The sequence below is a fragment of the Psammomys obesus genome, unplaced genomic scaffold (assembly GCF_907164565.1).
Source record: "Psammomys obesus unplaced genomic scaffold, mPsaObe1.curated_primary_1811, whole genome shotgun sequence".
Classification (NCBI taxonomy): Eukaryota; Metazoa; Chordata; class Mammalia; order Rodentia; family Muridae; genus Psammomys; species Psammomys obesus.
Window position 1 is genome coordinate 1,956,550 of NW_026591598.1, and position 18,119 is coordinate 1,974,668.

At 42.2% G+C, this 18,119-nt stretch overlaps 1 protein-coding gene across 1 annotated transcript in view; it reads right to left on the reverse strand.

Annotated features, from left to right (window-relative positions):
* Zmpste24 (zinc metallopeptidase STE24) overlaps positions 1–12,161 on the reverse strand; it is a 35,172-nt gene extending 23,011 nt beyond the window's left edge. Inside the window, exons 1-4 of the mRNA XM_055611371.1 lie at positions 11,853–12,161; positions 9,814–9,960; positions 4,581–4,667; positions 301–417 (exon numbers count right to left, since the gene is read on the reverse strand). Of these exons, the coding sequence (XP_055467346.1) occupies positions 301–417; positions 4,581–4,667; positions 9,814–9,960; positions 11,853–11,975 (474 nt within the window). The 5' untranslated portion in view covers positions 11,976–12,161. The remainder of the gene's footprint in view (positions 1–300; positions 418–4,580; positions 4,668–9,813; positions 9,961–11,852) is intronic.
* Positions 12,162–18,119: the final 5,958 nt, after the last annotated feature.

The window sequence follows — 18,119 nt, forward strand, 5'->3', positions numbered from 1 at the left end:
TTTTTATTTTTATTTTTTTCAGGTTTGCTTTTAAAACAGCTGAAAGTGAACACAAGGCAGCCTAGGACAATACGCAAAAGTCTTGCATTTCATAGTTTAAAACAGAATGTAGTACATACTAGCTGAAAAGCAGTAGGAGTTTCTATCAAAACCTTAAAGTAATGTCTTTACCATATCTGTGGTTTCTTTTTCTGAGTTGATTCATGCTCTAGAATAGCAAACTATATTTAAATTATTGCCTGCATAGGACTAAAGCACCGAAAATGTTCATACTAAAAATCCTGATAGCTTCTATTATACCTGGTGATTGAAGCCATGTTTTTCTTCTATCACAAAAGTATTATACAGACTCCACGGCAAGCCAGTCAGTGCACTGAAGAGTGTGGCCAACAGCAGGAACACCAAAGACTGAATGATCTAAGCACAAGAAAGAAAAAAAAAAAAAAATCAAATGAACCATGAAGCACAAATCAGCAAGTATATACTGAATGCTTATTCCATCTCAAGTAATGCATGTGATCCAATGGGAAGAGGCCTGCAATAGCATCCTGCCCTGGAAAATGTTTACTTAGAAGAGGAGGCACAACCTGAAAGCTACCTTAAGTTGTAGGGACAAATGGTTGGTAGTATTCAGAAACAGAGAAAATGACATATGCTAGTTGTATTCAAGGCAGATTTACTCTTGGTTTTGTTGTGTCTTTGCTTTAAGGCAGGGGCTCACCATGGAGCTCTGGCTGGTTTGAAACTATTTGACCATGAAGACCAGGCTAGCTTCAAATTCACAAAGATCCACCTGCCTCTGTCTCACCAGTATTGGGAAGAAAGGTGTCCAACAGCATGCGGACAAGATGACTGGCCTGGCTATGACTAAGTTGACTCGCCGAACAGATAGCAGGCCTGGCAGTCACTGGGAGACAGAAACAGCAGGGAGATTTGAATTTGAAGTCAGCTTATGGACAAAGTGAGGGCCTGTTTAAGGGAAGGAAGGGAGGGAGGGAGGGAGGGAGAAAGGAAAGGAAGGAAGGAAGAGGGAAGGAAGGAAAAAAGGAAGGAAGGAAGGAAGGGAAAAGCTAAACTAGTTAGATGGATGGTGCACAGTATGTTCAAGTTTTTTACAAAAAGCCAAATTCCAATAGAGAAAATTATCCCCAATAATTACTTTTATCACCTTTAAAAAATTGTTAGATCAAAGCCAGAATTACTCAATTTCCCTTTAATTTCTTCTATTTTTTTTTTTTTATTTCACTTTTCCAACTTTCGTATTGCTTCTTTGCAGTACTGCTCCACTCCCAAAAGCCAAGTATGAGCTAGAACTTGGGAAAGGAAGAGAGTTAAGGAAATCATTCCAGCTGAGAGAAGCAGTGCAGCAGGAAACTCCCTCCTGGAGAAACCTACAGAGTATATAGACAGTGGCAGCTGTCCTTGGTTGCCAAACCAGCCCGGAAGGAGGACGCCTCAGGAAGCTGGGTGATGTGAAAACACTGCTTCAAGAAGCCAGCAAGACCCAGGCTGTCTCTCTCTGTGACTGCTCAAAGATTCTAGGACATAGCACAAGGAAGCTTGCACACGAAGAGAGAGACTCAGACCTACCCACCTCTTAAAGACATGAAGAGTTCTGGAGTATTCTAAGTCAAGGAGGTTTCACTACTTGCTGAGAAAGACCAGGCCTTATCCTGCTGCACAGAAATAGGATACTAGTTGTGAAATTCCCTGCTGGAAGTTTGGGAAACCAGGAAGTTCTGCCAGAAAACATGCTGCATTCAAAAAGAGTAAGCTATGATCGATTCTCCAACTCCCCCTTCTCCTCTTCCTATTTGCCTCCTTTCCTTTTCTTTAATTTTAATTTTATTTTTATTAATTATAGTTTATTCACTTTGTATCCCAGCTGTAGTCCCCTTCCCTATCCCCTCCCAATCTCATCCTCCCTCCCTCTTCTTCTCCTATGCCCCTTCCCTTTTTGAGCCAGGGTCTCACTATGTACCCAGAGTCACAATCCTCCTGCCTCCTGCTCAGCCTACTCAGTGCTGGGATTATGGGTATAAACTTACACACTGTATACCATTATGCATGGGTTCATTTTTTTTTTCCTTTTTTTCTGTTTTTTGTGTGTAGCCTTGGTTGTCCTGGACTCGCTTTTGTAGACCAGACTGGCCTCCAACTCACAGAGATCCACCTACCTCGGCCTCCCAAGTGCTGGGATTAAAAGCATGCGCCACAACCACCGGCTTCATTTTTAAATAAAGAAAATGTTTTTTCTTATAGCTAATTTCTCTGGAGGGAAATCCATTTTTGACATTTTGGCACACATTATTTCAGAATTTTTTCTTTATAAATGCAGAATATATGCACAAGGATACTATGTACAAAATATCTACCAGGGACAGGCATGGTAGGAGACAGGCATGCCTTTAATTCCAGCACTCAGGAGGCAGAGGAAGATGGATCTGTGAGTCTGAGGCCAGCCTGGTCTACACAGCAAGTTCATTAAGTTAGATCGGAACCTCACTTTCAGGGTTACCAGTTTTCTCTTCTTTGTTGCACTTTCACTTTGGTCAGCCAACTCCATCTTTCAATCATTCCAGCTCCCTTCCTTCTAGATCTGTGTTTCTCTTTCTCTGTACCTCTCTGTCTCGTCTCTCTCACACACACACCATTATGCTGTCCTGAATGCCTGGACTCAAGTGATTCTCCAGCCTCAGCCTCCCATGTATCTAAGTCCAGAGGTGTGCACCGCTGGACCCAGATCAACTACCTATCATTATAAACGTGTTTGTATTTTTAGCAGGAAGAGAACGAGGCATTACACTCTGAATATCAGACATGCAGTAACCAGTTATTTAGATTGATGAAAATATTGACATGACTGATCCTGACTACCACTTATATTGTGATCTGTATACTGAACACCTAACAGGGAAGTCTGCAGTTTAACTATTCAGATAATAATACATTATGATAACTAGAAATTGAGCCACAGTGTTGACGGGCTGGTGTTACAACCACACTGTGGTAACTTACATTTGTATGTTTCAGAAATACACAAGTGAGGACTCCAGTATCATGCAGCTGTTAAAGAACAAAGGCCTACCTCAATAAGAACCCTAAGTCATTATTAAATACAAAGTCCGTACCTTAGAACAGTACATAAAATATTCCAATAAGATACAGACTCATCCTGAGCTGAGATGCTAATGGCAGCTGAGGGCTGCTGAGGGAAAGTCACTTTTTTTGGTCAGGGCTGGAGGGGAGAACAGCCATTAGTTGTCCATGCCCCAGCAGACTGACACATGTAGAGTTGTATTTACTCATTCAACAAAGTATACCTGCTCTGAGCCTGCAAAATGACTCAGAGGGTAAAGATGCCTGGCGCCAAGCCTGACTGGGACAGTTCAGGCCCTAGAGCCATATGGTGGAAGGGAGAACTGACTCTTGCAAGTTGTACTCTTAGACACACACACACACACACACACACACACACACCATACCTGCCCCCCCCCAACATGTAAGAGTCTTGCTGCTTTAGGAAATGGTATATGGAAAAGGGGCGCAGGAGGAGCAGAGTTAAAGTCAAGGGTACAGTATCTATACAGAAGATCCGTGATTTCCAATAAAGAATCAGGAAGGAGGTAAATGACTTGGCAGCTTCCAGGAGAATGTCAGGAAGCAGGGCTACAGCATTCATTACACACGGAGAATTCATTTGCGGCCTTGCCCAGAGGATAGACTTTCTGTGTTAATTTGAAGTGCCTGCTTAATGTGCATGCCACGGAAGTTATCTACTAAGTATGAGTTCCACAAATGAGCAGTTCCCCTGTCACGGCAGGCTGTTCCTAAGAAGCAGCAGTCTAATCAAGACTACATTCCCCCGCTCCCTTCCAGCTGAATAAGATCAAATGACTTCTTCAGCATGTGACATGAGTGTAAGATAGCATCACCTTAGTATTACAGAATTTAAAAAGAAGGCATATTCTTCCCACCATCACTGGGCAACAAACCCATAAAATGAAAAACCAACCAACAAACAAAAAACAAAACTGACTCCCTGCCTTACCACATGAAACAAAGTCACTTGCTAACTAAAAATAACTACGTGATTGGGAAATTAACTGTGAGAAGTCACTGGAATTCTGGAGTTATTAACTAGCTTTGGTAGCTGAATGACATGGCCCCCATGGGCTCATACATTTGAATGTTGGTACTCAGTTGGTCGAACTGTTTGGTCAAGATTAGAAGGTATAGCCTTGTTGGTGGAGGTATGTCACTGCCTCTTGTTTGTGGATCAGATGTAAGCTCTCAGCTGCTGCCCCAGCACCAGGCCTGCCTGCTGCCATGCTTCTCAACATGACGGTCATAGACTTACTCATATTAAATGCTTTCTTTTACAAGCTGCTTTGGGTATAGTGTTATGGCAATAGAAAAGCATCCAAAACCCTAGGATTATGCTAATCCATACACAAACAAGGACTGCAGAAACTAAGAAGCAAGTCTTTGGATGGTAGAAGCCAAAAAGGCAACAACTTCAGTGTAAAGCTTATCAAGCAAAATAAAGACTGAGCAATCTGGGCAAAGGAACCACATACCTCATATTCTGGTCCAAAGCCAGCAGAACCACAGAACCGTCCAGAAAGTCTCCAGAGGTAAGGGATCCCTCCAAAGAGAAGAATAAACTGTAAAACAAAGCAGACTGTGATCACATCTGAACAAGCTTGGCAACTAGCATATGAAAGAATCTTTTACAAGGAAAAATGAGAGGGAAAATAAATAGGTTATAAAAAAGGGAGGGGACATAACTCATTTAGAATAAAATACACATTTGGAAAACTACAAACCACTGAGACACTAAGTCTAGACCACTGAGATATTTTTGACTAAATACTGTATATGTATGGTATGTAAATTACATTCTAAAAAACCCATTTAAAAGTTAAACCTAAGGCCTGGCCGTGACGGTGCACACCTTCAATTCAGCGCTGGGGAAGAAGGAGCAGGCAAATCTCTGAGCTCAAGGCCAGCCTGATATACGGTAGTTTCAGGGTAGCCAAGACTATGAGGAGAAACCCTGTCTCAAAAAAAAAACAAATATAATATATATATATATGTATATATATAATACAATAATATACATATATATTATATGTGTGTATATATATATATATATATATATATATATATATATGAAAGAGAGAACTGACTTCCAAAAATGGTTCTTTGACCTCCACATGCACAATGTGGAACATATTTATGCCTCCATCATGTACATACACATACATAGACGCACACACACAAACACTACCACCACCACTAACAACAAAAAATAAACAAAAAAATTTTAAAGGATTTTAAAAAATCATTCTTTTAGGGGAAAATAAAATAATAGTATTTACTAGAGACTGAAAGGAAATGGGAGAAATTGACCTAGAAATATGCTAAATAATGGATATCAAAACAGTGAGTCAGTAGGGTTTAATCCAGGCATCTATAGCAAATCAGTAACTTTAGTGTATGAAGTGTTTCACGAGAACTACAAGTACAAAAGTTTCTGGCATAAAAATGTTTAAGGAAGAGCTGGGCCATGGTGGTGCACACCTTTAATTCTAGCACTTGGGAAGCAGAGGCAGGTGGAGTTCTGTGAGTTTGAGGCCAGCCTGATTGACAGAGTGAGTTCCTGGACAGCCAGGGCTACATATAGAGTAACCCTGCCCTGAAAAACAACAAAACAAACAAAAAAAAAGTTTAAGGAAATAGAAATTCTAACTACCCTGACCCGATTGTTATATATGGTATAAATTTTCTAAATTACACTGCACTTCATAAATGAGCGTAAACATTGTATACCAATTAAAAAATAAAAACCAGGAAGGCGGATGAGGAGAAATTAACTAAGAAGTACAAAGTCAGAAAGAACAGATTATGGTCTTGTATAGTTGAATTTGAAACAGGTAGAAGAGAGGGTTTCAATGTTTATATCACACACACACACACTCACACACAAATGACTATTGTTTATGGTGTTATATGCTAATTACCCTGATATGATCATTATTACAATGTATTAAAAACATTAATGTACCCTAGAAATATGAGTCATATGTGTTAACCATAATAGCTTAAAAAAGTAAATAAAGGGACTGGAGAGATGGCTCAGTAGTTAGGAGCACTGAATGTTCTCCTAGAAAACCTGGGTTCAATTCCCAGCACCCCACATGGTAGCTCACAACTGTATGTAACTCTAGTTCCAGGAGATCCGACATATATGCAGGCCAAACACCAATGCATATAAAATAAAGATAAATTACTAAAAAAGAAAAAAAGAGCAAATAAAAACATTTGCCAAGAGTCTAAAACAAAAATTTATCAAACTAAATTAAACTTACAAAGATTAAATGGCTTGTTCCAAATCCCACAGGTCATGAGCAAAGATGGATCTGATGGCAATACGGCTTTATTACTATCTTTTCCATGAAAGGAAAGTGTCCTCTTCAGCCAGAAAAGAGGAATTAGCTTGCTGCTGTTTGTTTGGGATGTCACCCCATGATGTCACCCGGGCTGCGTCTGAACTCATGGATTCAAATGATCTTCCTGCCTCCTCCACAGCTGGGAATATAGGGATGTTCCACCACACCCGGCTGAAGTATTAGTACTGATATAGAAGTGGAGAGTCTTGTCCACTTACCAGGCTGTGGGACAGAAGACTCGGACCTTCCCTTGGTCAGGAAAAGATGAATCCTAAGGCAGGAATCAGGGCTTCAGGGGTAGGCCCTTACCAGTCTTTGTCTTGGACAAATAAGTAAACAGACACTCACATGTCGCCAGAACATTAGAAACCCTGCCTCCCAAGTGCTGGGATTAAAAGCACGAGCCACCACATCTGGCTTGAACTATTTTTTTTATAAAGATCTTTCCATGATGACCTTGAACGTCCCTTGGCATTAACAGCTGCTCTCTAAATGCTTACCACTACGTTATACATCCACCCACAGTACATGTGTTCTTACCCTTCTCCAACCTCACACACACTTTATACTATCCACCTCTTACAGTTCTGGTGTGTTTTTGAGACAGGGTCTTATGCAGCTAAAGCTGGCCTAGAACTCACTATGTAGCCTTGGCTGATTTGAACTCAGGACGATCCCCCTGCTTCAGTCTCCCCAGTTCTGTGATTACAGCTGTGCATCGCCACACTTGGCTATCATTTAGTTTTACCAGCTGCATTGGTTTGCCCAGGTCTCAAATATGCTTCGGAACTAACCAGGAACAGCAGCACCTGAGCTTATGCCAGAAGTACAAGCCACAGCACAGAGGCTGGACTGAGCAAGACCCAACAGCCTGCACATCAATCTGGCAGACAATCACTTACAGGAGACTGTTTACACAATCTGACTGTGTGGCCCAGCAGTGGCGGTGCCCACCTGTAATCCCAGTACTTGGGAGGCAGAGGCAGGCAGATCTCTATGAGTTGGAGGCCAGCCTGGTCTACAGAGAGAACTCCAGAACAGCCAGAGCCACACAGAGAAACTCTGTCTCAAAAAATTAAAAAATCTGACAGTGAACTCTAGGCACACCCATTGCTACAATTAACTCCATTGTGGCCATAAGAAACAATGTTTGTAAAAGATATGGTCTGGAGCCTTTAACCCCACCCACCACTTGGGAGGCAGAGGCAGGTGGATCTCTGAGTTTGAAGCCAGCCTGGTCTACAAAGTGAGTTCTAGTACAGCCAAGGGTACACAGAGAAACCCTGTCTCAAAAAAACAAACAAACAAAAAAAACAAAAAAGAAAAAAAAAGATACACTCTGGTACCGCTACCTGCCATACACTACACAAGCTGAGCTAACTGCCCTAGGACGGCATTCCTTTTATCTGTCTCCCAATGCCAACACGTACTGTGGAATTAAGGAATTATACTGCTTTTGACAGAAGGCTGAAACAGTTACTACTAAAATTCCAGCTTTGAAATAAACACTAAAGGTATTTTAACATGCCTTTGAGTGATTTGTGAACACACTTGGAAGCTTTGCTGTCTCAAACCTTGTTTAGTTTCTTTGGGGACCGAAAAACAAGAATGGTAAGCTCTAAGCTTTCTCCCTGCTAATAATCTCACCAAGTACACTCCTGGGAGTCCTGGGACAAGAATCAACAAGGGCAACAGACACAACTCTAGTACTCCGACATACACTATTTCATTAGAGTCTGAAAAGCAAACATGGCAGGGAAGTAATTGGAGCGCAGAGAGGCTAAAGTAGGTGGTGAAGTGTTTATTATATGCTGAGCTCTGTATGTAGTGCTTCATTCATGTTACCTTGCCTGCTCAGTCCACGCCACAGCCATTCAAAGGTCTAGTGTCTATCCACCTCTATTCTATAATGTGTTCAAAGATTTAGTGTGTGTGTGTGTGTGTGTGTGTGTATGTGTATGTGTGTTGGGGAATATGTGCATGTGAATGCAAATGCCCATGGAGGCCAAAAAAGGTCACTGGATCCCCTTCAGCTGGCATTTTGGGCAGCTGTGAGCCCCTCCAAGGTGGGAACTGGAAATCAAACTTGGATGTTCTGGAAAAGCGGTAGGTGCTCTTAATCACTGAACCACCTCCAGGTTCTACTTGTCATCTTTAATGAGAAAATAAGCCTTAAAAAGATGCAACTACTACCCCAGCTGTGGTGACTCACACTTTTAATTTTAGCACTTGGAAGGAGAGGCAGGCAGGTCACTTTGAGTTCGAAACAAGCCTGGTCTACAAATGGAGTTCCTGGACAGCCAAGGCTACACGGAGAAATCCTGTCTTGAAAAACGAAAAACAAAACCAAACCCAAAACAACAACAAAAAAAATTTTTTTAAAATGCTCATATAGAAACATTTAGAACCTAGAGGAGCAAAAATCTGAGCTTAGCTGAGACTAATGGGTCACTCTTATAATCTTAACATTCAACAAGCTAAGAGGATTCTTGCAAATTCAAGGCCAGCATGCTCTACATACCAAATTCTAGGATAGCCAGGGCCATATATATAGTGAGACAACCTCCCCCAAACCAAAACCAAAACCAAAACCAAAGGGCTGAGAAATTGCCTTAGTAAGCAAAGTGTTTGTTTGCTGAGCAAGATGAGGCCCTGACTTTGGAATCCCAGCACCCACATAAAAACCCAGGCACCGATAATGCCATGGCTAGGTGAGCAGGAGGATTCATGGAGCCCTCTGGCCATCTAGTCTACAAAACAGGTTATCTATAGGCTCAGTTAGGGACCTTGTCTCAAACAATGAGATGGAGAAGAGACTGAGGAAGACAGCCAGCGTGAACCTCTGGCCTTTACACACGCTCATGCACACATGCAAGGCGCTGTGAACATCACACACACCACCTGAGCTTTTCTACTCCGCTCTTCCCCATCCCCAATCATACCAGTTCTCGATGGTGTTTTGCTCTAGTCTTGCTGTGTTGCCCAGGTTGGTCTCTATCTCTTAGACACAAGTGACGCTGCTGCGTCAACTCTTAAGTAGCTGGGCTTACAGGGCACAGAGCCACAGTTAATCATGTCTGGCTGCATGCTGCCGTGCTTACTGCCATGATGACACTGAATTATCTTCTGAAACTGTAAGCTTCAATTAAAGGCTGTCTTTTATAATAGTTGCAGTGGTCATGGTGTTTCTTCACAGCAACAGGACATGAACACAATGTTAAATATAAAAATGTTAAGAAGGCATTCCAGGATTTACAGGCATTGTATCCTCTGTGTCACAAAAAGACGAGGACAAAAGCAAGCATTACAAAGTCCTAAACAATCCAAGAATCGTGTCTCCAAGAAATAAATTACTTACAGTGCCTTCCACCTCGGAATAGAGCCCTGACCAGAAGCTGAATGTACTTTTATCCAGTTGATACAGTCGGGATTTCTCAAATGTGTCTGAATCCATGATCTGCTCTAATTCTGGTGGTACTCGAGTCGTTGTTTTGTATATCCTTCTCTAAAATATGTTGAAGAAAACACTTTAATGAGTTTTTGTTGTTGTTTTGTTTTTTTTTTTTTTTACATAGTAATGATTTGTGGTCAAGCATCAAATAGTCTATAGCATTCATCTGACAAGTGGGCTTGTAAAATTTGTTACATATATGTGCAAACTGAATCGAGCCAAGAACAATGCCCACTGAAGCAAGCAACACAGGAAAGTAAAAGCAGACAAAAAGATTCCAAAGCTAGCTGACCCAGAAGAATGGTCACCTGGGTTGTCAGTTTGCCCAAGCAAGCCAAAGTTGTAATGTCATGAGGGAATTGTTCATTCTATGATGCATGTCTTATGGTATAGGAAATATGCATGAAAAAAGAGAAGCAAACATGCTCACTTCACAAATTAACAGATACATTTAATAGTTTAATAATGAATCTTCCATCATTGAATTTGGTCCTAGAGGTCAAATTAAGTAAGAGTTAGAGAGTAACAAAAGCATCAAATTTTTGTAACAAATGTCAGCTCGTAGAACATAACAGAGGGAACAAATACCAAAAGGTCTAAGAGGCCAGACCCTCCACGACAGTAAAAGTTCAAGGTATTAAGAAATAACTCTACAAAGGTGCAACTACACCAATCAGTGGTGGCGCACGCCTTTAATCCCAGCACTCAGGGGGATGAGGCAGGTGAATTTCTGTAAGTTCAAGACCAGCCTAGTCTATAGACTGAGTTGCAGGACAGCCAGGGCTACACAGAGAGAAACCCTGTCTCGAAGAAGAAAAAAAAGAAAAGGAACTTTTAAGTAAACTATGTCAGATAAGTGTTCAATATCTCACCCTGCTGATTTGATACTACATGTGTGCTTCAGGCAAGGGTAGTTGCACAATTCTTAACTAATGAAGCTTTGAGTACCTCGCTATAGTAATTTTAACACTTTGAGCATACTAAAGGAAGAGAATGAGGCATAAACCTGACAAAGACAAAAAAGATTTATTTTAATTAAAACTTGCAGTTAAGAGATTCATGAAGGGATGGAGATATAGCTCAGTGGAAGAGCGCTTGCCTGGCCAAATAAACTCATTTACAGTGTAAATTAAAAGAAAACTGCATAAGAAAAACACTGCAATGCTCAAGAAATAGGTCCAGCAGTTAAAGGGAAAGGTTCCCAAGGAAAGCACAGGAGAGTATAAGTAAAGCCAACCAGTAGTGAGACTGAAATAAAACCACCAGCTACAAAGTCTATCTTACTTAAAACATTCAAACATCTAATCAAAGTGTTAGAATTATGGCTATCTCCGGGAACTGTTAGCTTTTCTACTGCGCTAGTAAACGTTTTAAACAAAACTAAAGGAGGTATTTTTAATGAAGCATACACACATATACATATTTTGGGGCCCAAAACAACATTTGCACTAATGAGGATTTTTTTTTAAGGTATGCAAGCCTTTAGAATGGTTGCAAAATATTGCCAGAAAAAAAAGTGGTTTCCTAATCCCATGGTTGAGCATGGTTAAATTCAATGTCATGGGAAGCTGTTCTTCTAAAATTTTAGCACCTCCATTTAGAAAGCTTATATCAAAGATAAAAAGAGTCAAGCCTGGGCCCAAGGATCCTTAATATGCTCCAGGGCAGGCACAGACAGGCTCCAGTTTGACGGAGAAGCAGCCCTTTCCTTTCATTAGACGCTAACAGGCTTGGGTCCCATTACAACATTGCAGAACATTGCAGACAACTTCCTGCAGTCCCAAGAACCCCTCAAGAGCCACCGCCACCACTGGGAAAAGTTAAGAAGCTCACTGGAGGTTCGGGAGCACAGAATGGTGCTGTGACCGGCCAGACATCCCGGGGCCTGGATAGCGGCTCAGGCTGGCCTAGGGCTGTTCAGGGGCTCGGGCCCCATCTCTGCTCACCTGCCGCTGGGCTAGGAAGGTCTCCCAAAGATACACAGTCCAGGAAAAGAGCAACACAGCCCCGAAGATTCGCTTCTCCGCGGGGAAGTCCCACACAGAGTCCACCGATGCCCACATCCCCATGGTCACCCAGTCCCACCCGCTCCTTCAGCGTGCACCGGTGCCACACCGACACGCGTCCCCCAGGGAGTGCCAGCGGTGTCACAGCGATATGGGTCCTTTCCGAGTCTCTTCAGACTCCCATCTCTCAGCGCTACCAGCAGTGTCACAAAAACACTCTTCCCTGTCCTTGCTCCCTCAGGCCCTACTTATTTCCGCTAGAATAAGACTTGCCCCCACCTTCCTCACTTCCGGCCCGAAGACTGAGAGACGGTGTATCTGGAACTTCCCTCCGGATTCTGCGCGCAGGACTCCAACTCAAAGATTCCGGCCTTCTTTTTGTGTGGGTCCGCGTGGTCCTTTGCTTTGGTGGGTTCACCAGAGAGAGCTGTGGACCGCTGTGCTTACCCCGCCTGGGGAGGCCGGCTGGGAGAAAGGTTTAGCTGGAATTGACAGGGTGGCCCCCTGTCACCTAGGAGTCGGGAAGGATGAAAGAGGCTCTAAACGTATCCTATTTAGTGCGGTTCAAAAGGTTAGAGGTGCATCCCTGGGAAAACTAGCCAAACAAGGCATTACAGTTGCGGTCGTTTGGCCTGTCTTGGGAAGTTCTGAATTGGGGAACATGGAAGAGATGAAAATGACAACAGTGATGAGGATTTTCATTTACACTTTTCATCTCATCCGGGGAGCGTAATCAGAAGAGGCCTGTGTGTCCTGGGACAAAGCAACTATGGAGAGATAGCATTTCTAACCTCAAACAGGTGGGGTGGGCTTGGTGGCCACTGCCTGTAATCCTAGCAAGACTTTGTTTCAAACGCCAATACACACACACACACGCACGCACGCGCGCACCACTCCTGTTAATACATTTTTACTTGAAAAGTGAAATTGGAATTTTTTGACCAAAAGTAAATACAATTTAATGATTTTTACAAACTGATGTTGCCAAGTTGTATAATTCATTACTTACAGTGAATCAAGCTAAATCTGTAGCTCCAACTAAAATATAAAGTATGGTGAAGTTGTTAAACTAAAGATGTTGAGATTAGAGCTGGAGAGATGGTTCAGCGGTTAAGAGCACAGGCTGCCCTTCCAGAGGTCCTGAGTTCAATTCCCAGCACCCATATGGTGGCTCACAACCATCTATACCTTCTACTGCCCTCTTAGAGCACTAATATGCATAAAATAAATAAATAAAATCTTAAAAAGAATGATGTTGAGATTAATGAGGCTTCAAACTTCACAACCGTGCCTAAATTCATCCACACAAGAGCAATCAATATAAGTCGCTTGACAGAGTGAATTACTTCAATATAATAAGATCACAAAATCTTTTTGCAACCAAATGTTGTTTGGGGGATTTTTGCTTTTAACAAAATTATTGGTGCCTGACTGTACTGTCAACTTTATTTATTTATTTATTTATTTATTTATTTATTTATTTATTTATTTATTTATTTTTTGAGACAGGGTTTCTTTATGCAGCCTTGGCTTACTAAAAACTGCTATCATTCTTTTACATTTTAAAATCAGAAGTATTTGATTTTGTGTGTATACATGATTTGCCTGCATGTATGTCTGTACACCACATTTGTGTAGTGTCCGAGGAGGCCAGAAGAGGACACTGTATCCCCTGGACTGGAGCTTTAAGAGGGTTGTGAGTGTTGAAGCCTGAAATACTTCAGTCAGCTTTAAGACATAACTGCAGCCATTTCAGCTTCCATTTTGCTTCTAAGGTGAAATTAAGGTCAAAATTGTAAAATTTTCAACTCTGCTTCCTAGAAGCAGTTATTCAGAGCTGACACTAACAAACCCTGCCAGAGAGTCGAGCTGACCTTATAATTTACTATGATTCAATAGTGTTATAACTATTCTTATCTATTCACTTGGCAACACTCTGGTTGCACCTTTCTTATCTACAAACTTAGCCACACCTTGGCTGTGGTCTAGAGGACCCTAAGCACTGCCTCACTTAACCTCACTTAGGACCAATCAACTTAAAGGTTAGCTGATAATGCTTTATCTAGTTAGCCAAAAATGTAATACTGCTTTGTAAGGTTAGCCAAAATGTGTGACTGCCCTCCTGATGTCTTTTGCATTACATTCTATTTAAAAAACAGAACAAAACTGCTCTGAGACCTAGGCAATGTCACAGTTAGACTCCCGAGTTCCTTTCTGTGTCTCTGGTCATGACCAGTCTTGAGGTGTTGCCTTCAATATTCAATAAACCATCCATATCTGAGACAAGAGTCTGAGTGGTTTGTGTGGCTATTCTTGAACCAAAACAGTGAGCTGCCATATGGATGCTAAGAATTGAACCCTGGTGATCTAGAAGAGCAGCTGGTGTTCTTAACCACTGAGCTATTACTCTAGTACCCCGTTCTTATCTAATTAAGGTAGTTCTTAGCACTTATAGCAAAACAGGAATTGAAAGTGAACCAACCCTGTTTGTTTAGCATTATGAAATATAGATGCAGGAACACAAATTGATGGGAAAGCCCTTATTTGTAAGTTCCCTTGCCACATGACACACAGGCAAAAACCAGAAACTGAATCTTTAAGCTGTGTTTTATGATTAAAGCCAGCAACCCAAGAAGACGGTGGTTCAAGCTCTAACATCTCCTCCTCCCACCAACAAACAACCTCATTTTTAGCCAGCAGATTATAAGTGGGAGGAAAACAAGCACTCAGTCATTTCAGTCAGTCTGGCTCCTTTCATCAGGTGGCCTATTCTATCTCTGAGATCCATCCTGGTGGTGCTTTTCTCTTCATCATCTCCATCCTCTGTGTAGCAGATGAGGGTTCATATACACCAATGCCGCTGAATCTTGTGCTCCTCTTGAACATCCTAGATTGACTGCTAACGTATAAGCCATTAGCAGCATATAATATAGAGTCCCTGCAATATAATGAAATACAAGTATGTTTGTCCAGTTACCAACAGAGTTCTTATTCCCCTCAGAAATTTCAGGAGGGTGGCCGCCACTGACTACATTTGCATTAACTGTCTGATCTTCCAAACTCCCATCAAAACAGCCATTAAGTTCTTCCAAAGCTCGAAGAACCCTTCTAGCACACACTCTCCCTCTAGCACACAGCTTGAAACCCTTCCACATTCCCCCCATTAACCAGTTAGAGAGTCTTATGAACCAATGGTCAGTCGGGTTTATCACAACAAAGATTGTACTTCTTGGTATTGATTTTCTTTCTGATGCTTTGACAAAGTATCAGAAAGCATCAATGTGAGGATCTGTTCCAGCATCTGAAGTAGCTGGTTATTGCTGGTGCTTCTGGGGTGTCCCACTTGGGGCTTAACAATAGAGACATTGAGACATCTGTGTACTACAAGGCTGTTAACCTGTTTCTGGGGCAGTCCCTCAGCCACCCATCTTGACAGCCACCCATCTCAACTCCACCCAACTTCCCTGTTCTGCTCTTGTTCTGCTTCCTTCCCTTTGCCCGAGCTCCAGCTGCCAGCTCTTTATCCCAGCTGGGTGATGGTAGTGCTTGGGAGGCAGAGGCAGGCAGATCTCTGTGAATTCAAGGCCAGCCTTGTCTACAGAGAGAGTTCCCAGACATTCAGGAAGTACACAGAGAAACCCTGTCTCAAAAAACAAAACAAAAAAATTTTCAGGCCGGATGTGATGGCACACACCTTTAGTCCCAACAGTTGGAAGGCAGAAGCAGGTGGATCTCTGTGAGTTCAAGGCCAGCCTGGTCTACAGATCGAGTTCCAGGACAACCAGAGTGATACAGAGAAACCCTGTCTCAAAAAAATACAAAAATTAAATAAAATTTTAAAAATCACACAAAAAGCTATTAGCATATTGAGAAAGGTTCCACAGCTTTCTCACTCTGAACCAATCAGCAGTAGGACTATGCCCTGTCCATCTCTTAGTGTTGTCTATTGGCCAGATTGAGGGCTACGTGACCTCCCCCACCATTTTCTTTTAACAGGATAATTTCAGATAATCATCTTTCTGAGCAGGCAAAGAAGCAACAAACCCTTACATGTAGAAACTTATGTGGGCTATAGAAATGACAATGCCATATATCCTACTAGCACCTGGCCCTAGAGGCACAGCAATCGACAAATGAGGGGCTAGGGACACACCTTCACAGCTAGTGGATACAGTCTGTATGCAGGTAGATTACCCCAACAGCTAGCTGTCTCTATGGTAGCAGGAGCTTGAGGCTGCTTGCTCACACTTCAGTGGACCAGGAAATAAAAGACCCAGGCAGAAAAAGAGCTGAGAGATAGCAAGGCCCTAGCAATCTAACTTCTTCTAGTAAAGGCCCACAATCTCCTAAACACAGTACATCATTGAGGGTGAAACACGCGGGCCAAGTGGAAATATTTCATATCTAAGCCATAACAAATAACCACTTTTGTCATTAGAAAATGCTCCTAGATTGCTTTCAAGATTGTTCCCGTTAATATATTTAAAAAGATAGAGGAGGAGGCTGGGTGTGGCAGCATATGACTCTAATCCCAGCACTCAAGAGGCAGGCGATCTCTGTGAATTCAAGAAAGTGAGTCCAGGAGAACCAAGGCTACACAGAGAAACCCTATTACACAGAGAAACCTGCCTCAAACAAACAAACAAACAAAATTTTGAAGAGGAAGGAGTTTGTTCCCAACCCTACATCAATTTTCAAGATTGTTTTCTTTTTTAACGGTTTGCTTATTAAAGAGGAAGAAGGAAACAGTTTGTTCCCATCTTCATATTTCCAAATACTTTGCTCTCAGCCCCCATGTCTAGCTTTTTAAAAATGTGTACAGGGCTGGGTATGATGGCTCAGACTTTTAATCTCAGCACTTGGGAGGCAAGACAGAGGATCTCTATGGCTTGGAGGACATCCTGGTTTATATACTGAGCTCCAGGACAACCAAGGCTACAAAACAGCCAGGGCTACATAGAGACATGTTGTCTGGAAAAGCAAAAATTACATATATATGCACACATACGCACGCCTTTGTTCCCAAACTTGGGAAGCAGAAGCAGGTAGATCTCTATGACTTTGAAGTTAGCCTGGTCTACATAATAAATTCCAGGACAGCCAGAGTACATAATGAGACACTGGTAGCTTTGGTGGGCCTTGAACTCAAAGAGAACCATGGGCCTCTGCCTCCAGAGTGCTGGGATTAATGGTACAAGTCACTAAGTCTGACTCCTCTTCTTTTTGAAACGGACCAAATCCAATTAATGCTGCTTGCACTCGCGTGGGTGTGCGAACATGGGCAACCCACCATTAGCCATGCCTCCAGAGAAAAATGACCCAGCATCCATTCAGTGCCAATAACTCCTTAGCTGGGAATGAGGCCTGGTGAGCCCTTATCCATACTAGAATTTTGACTGTTTTGATCTTGTACCAATTGTTGCAGCCACTGTGAGTTTATGAGTGCAATGGGCATGTCCCAAAGAAAGCATTTTATAACATGCTGGCCATCTCTGACCCTTAATCCTTTCTGCTCCCTCTTGTTCAGTGCTCCCAGAACCTCAGGGACAAGATGGTGACAGTTATGTACCATTTAGAGCTAAGCACTCAGTCACTTATTCTTAGTACTTTGACCATCTGGAGCTGGAGAGATGGCTCAGCAGTTAAACGTTTTTGAGTTCAATTCCCAGCAACCACATGGTAACTCACAATCATCTATAATGGGACTGAATGCCCTCTTCTGGCATGCAGATGTACATGCAAACAGAGCATTAATATACGTGAAATATGGATAAAAAAAAAAAAAAAAGCAAGCCAGGCATTTGTGGCAAACACTAATCCCAGCACTCAGGAGCAATCAGGGAGGCAAAGGCAGACAGATCTCTATGAGTTCAAGGCCAGCCTGGTCTACAGAGTGAATTCCAAGATAGCCAAGGCTACACAGAGAAACCCTGCCCTGGGGTGGGGAACAAAAAAGCTTTTCTGACCAAGGTTGAGAGAAACAGGGATCAGGGCCTCAACATTGTTCTTCTCACCATTACCATTTGTATCAACACATTCTACTTCCCTAGAGTGGTCAAACATATTTTGATACTTTTCATTTGTGTTGTGTTGTGACAGGGTTTTTTTTGTGTGTGTAGCCCTGGCTGTCCTGAAACTCACTCAGTAGCTCCAGCTGGTCTCAAATTCACAGAGATCCACCTTCCCTTCCCTCCCAAGCGCTAGTAC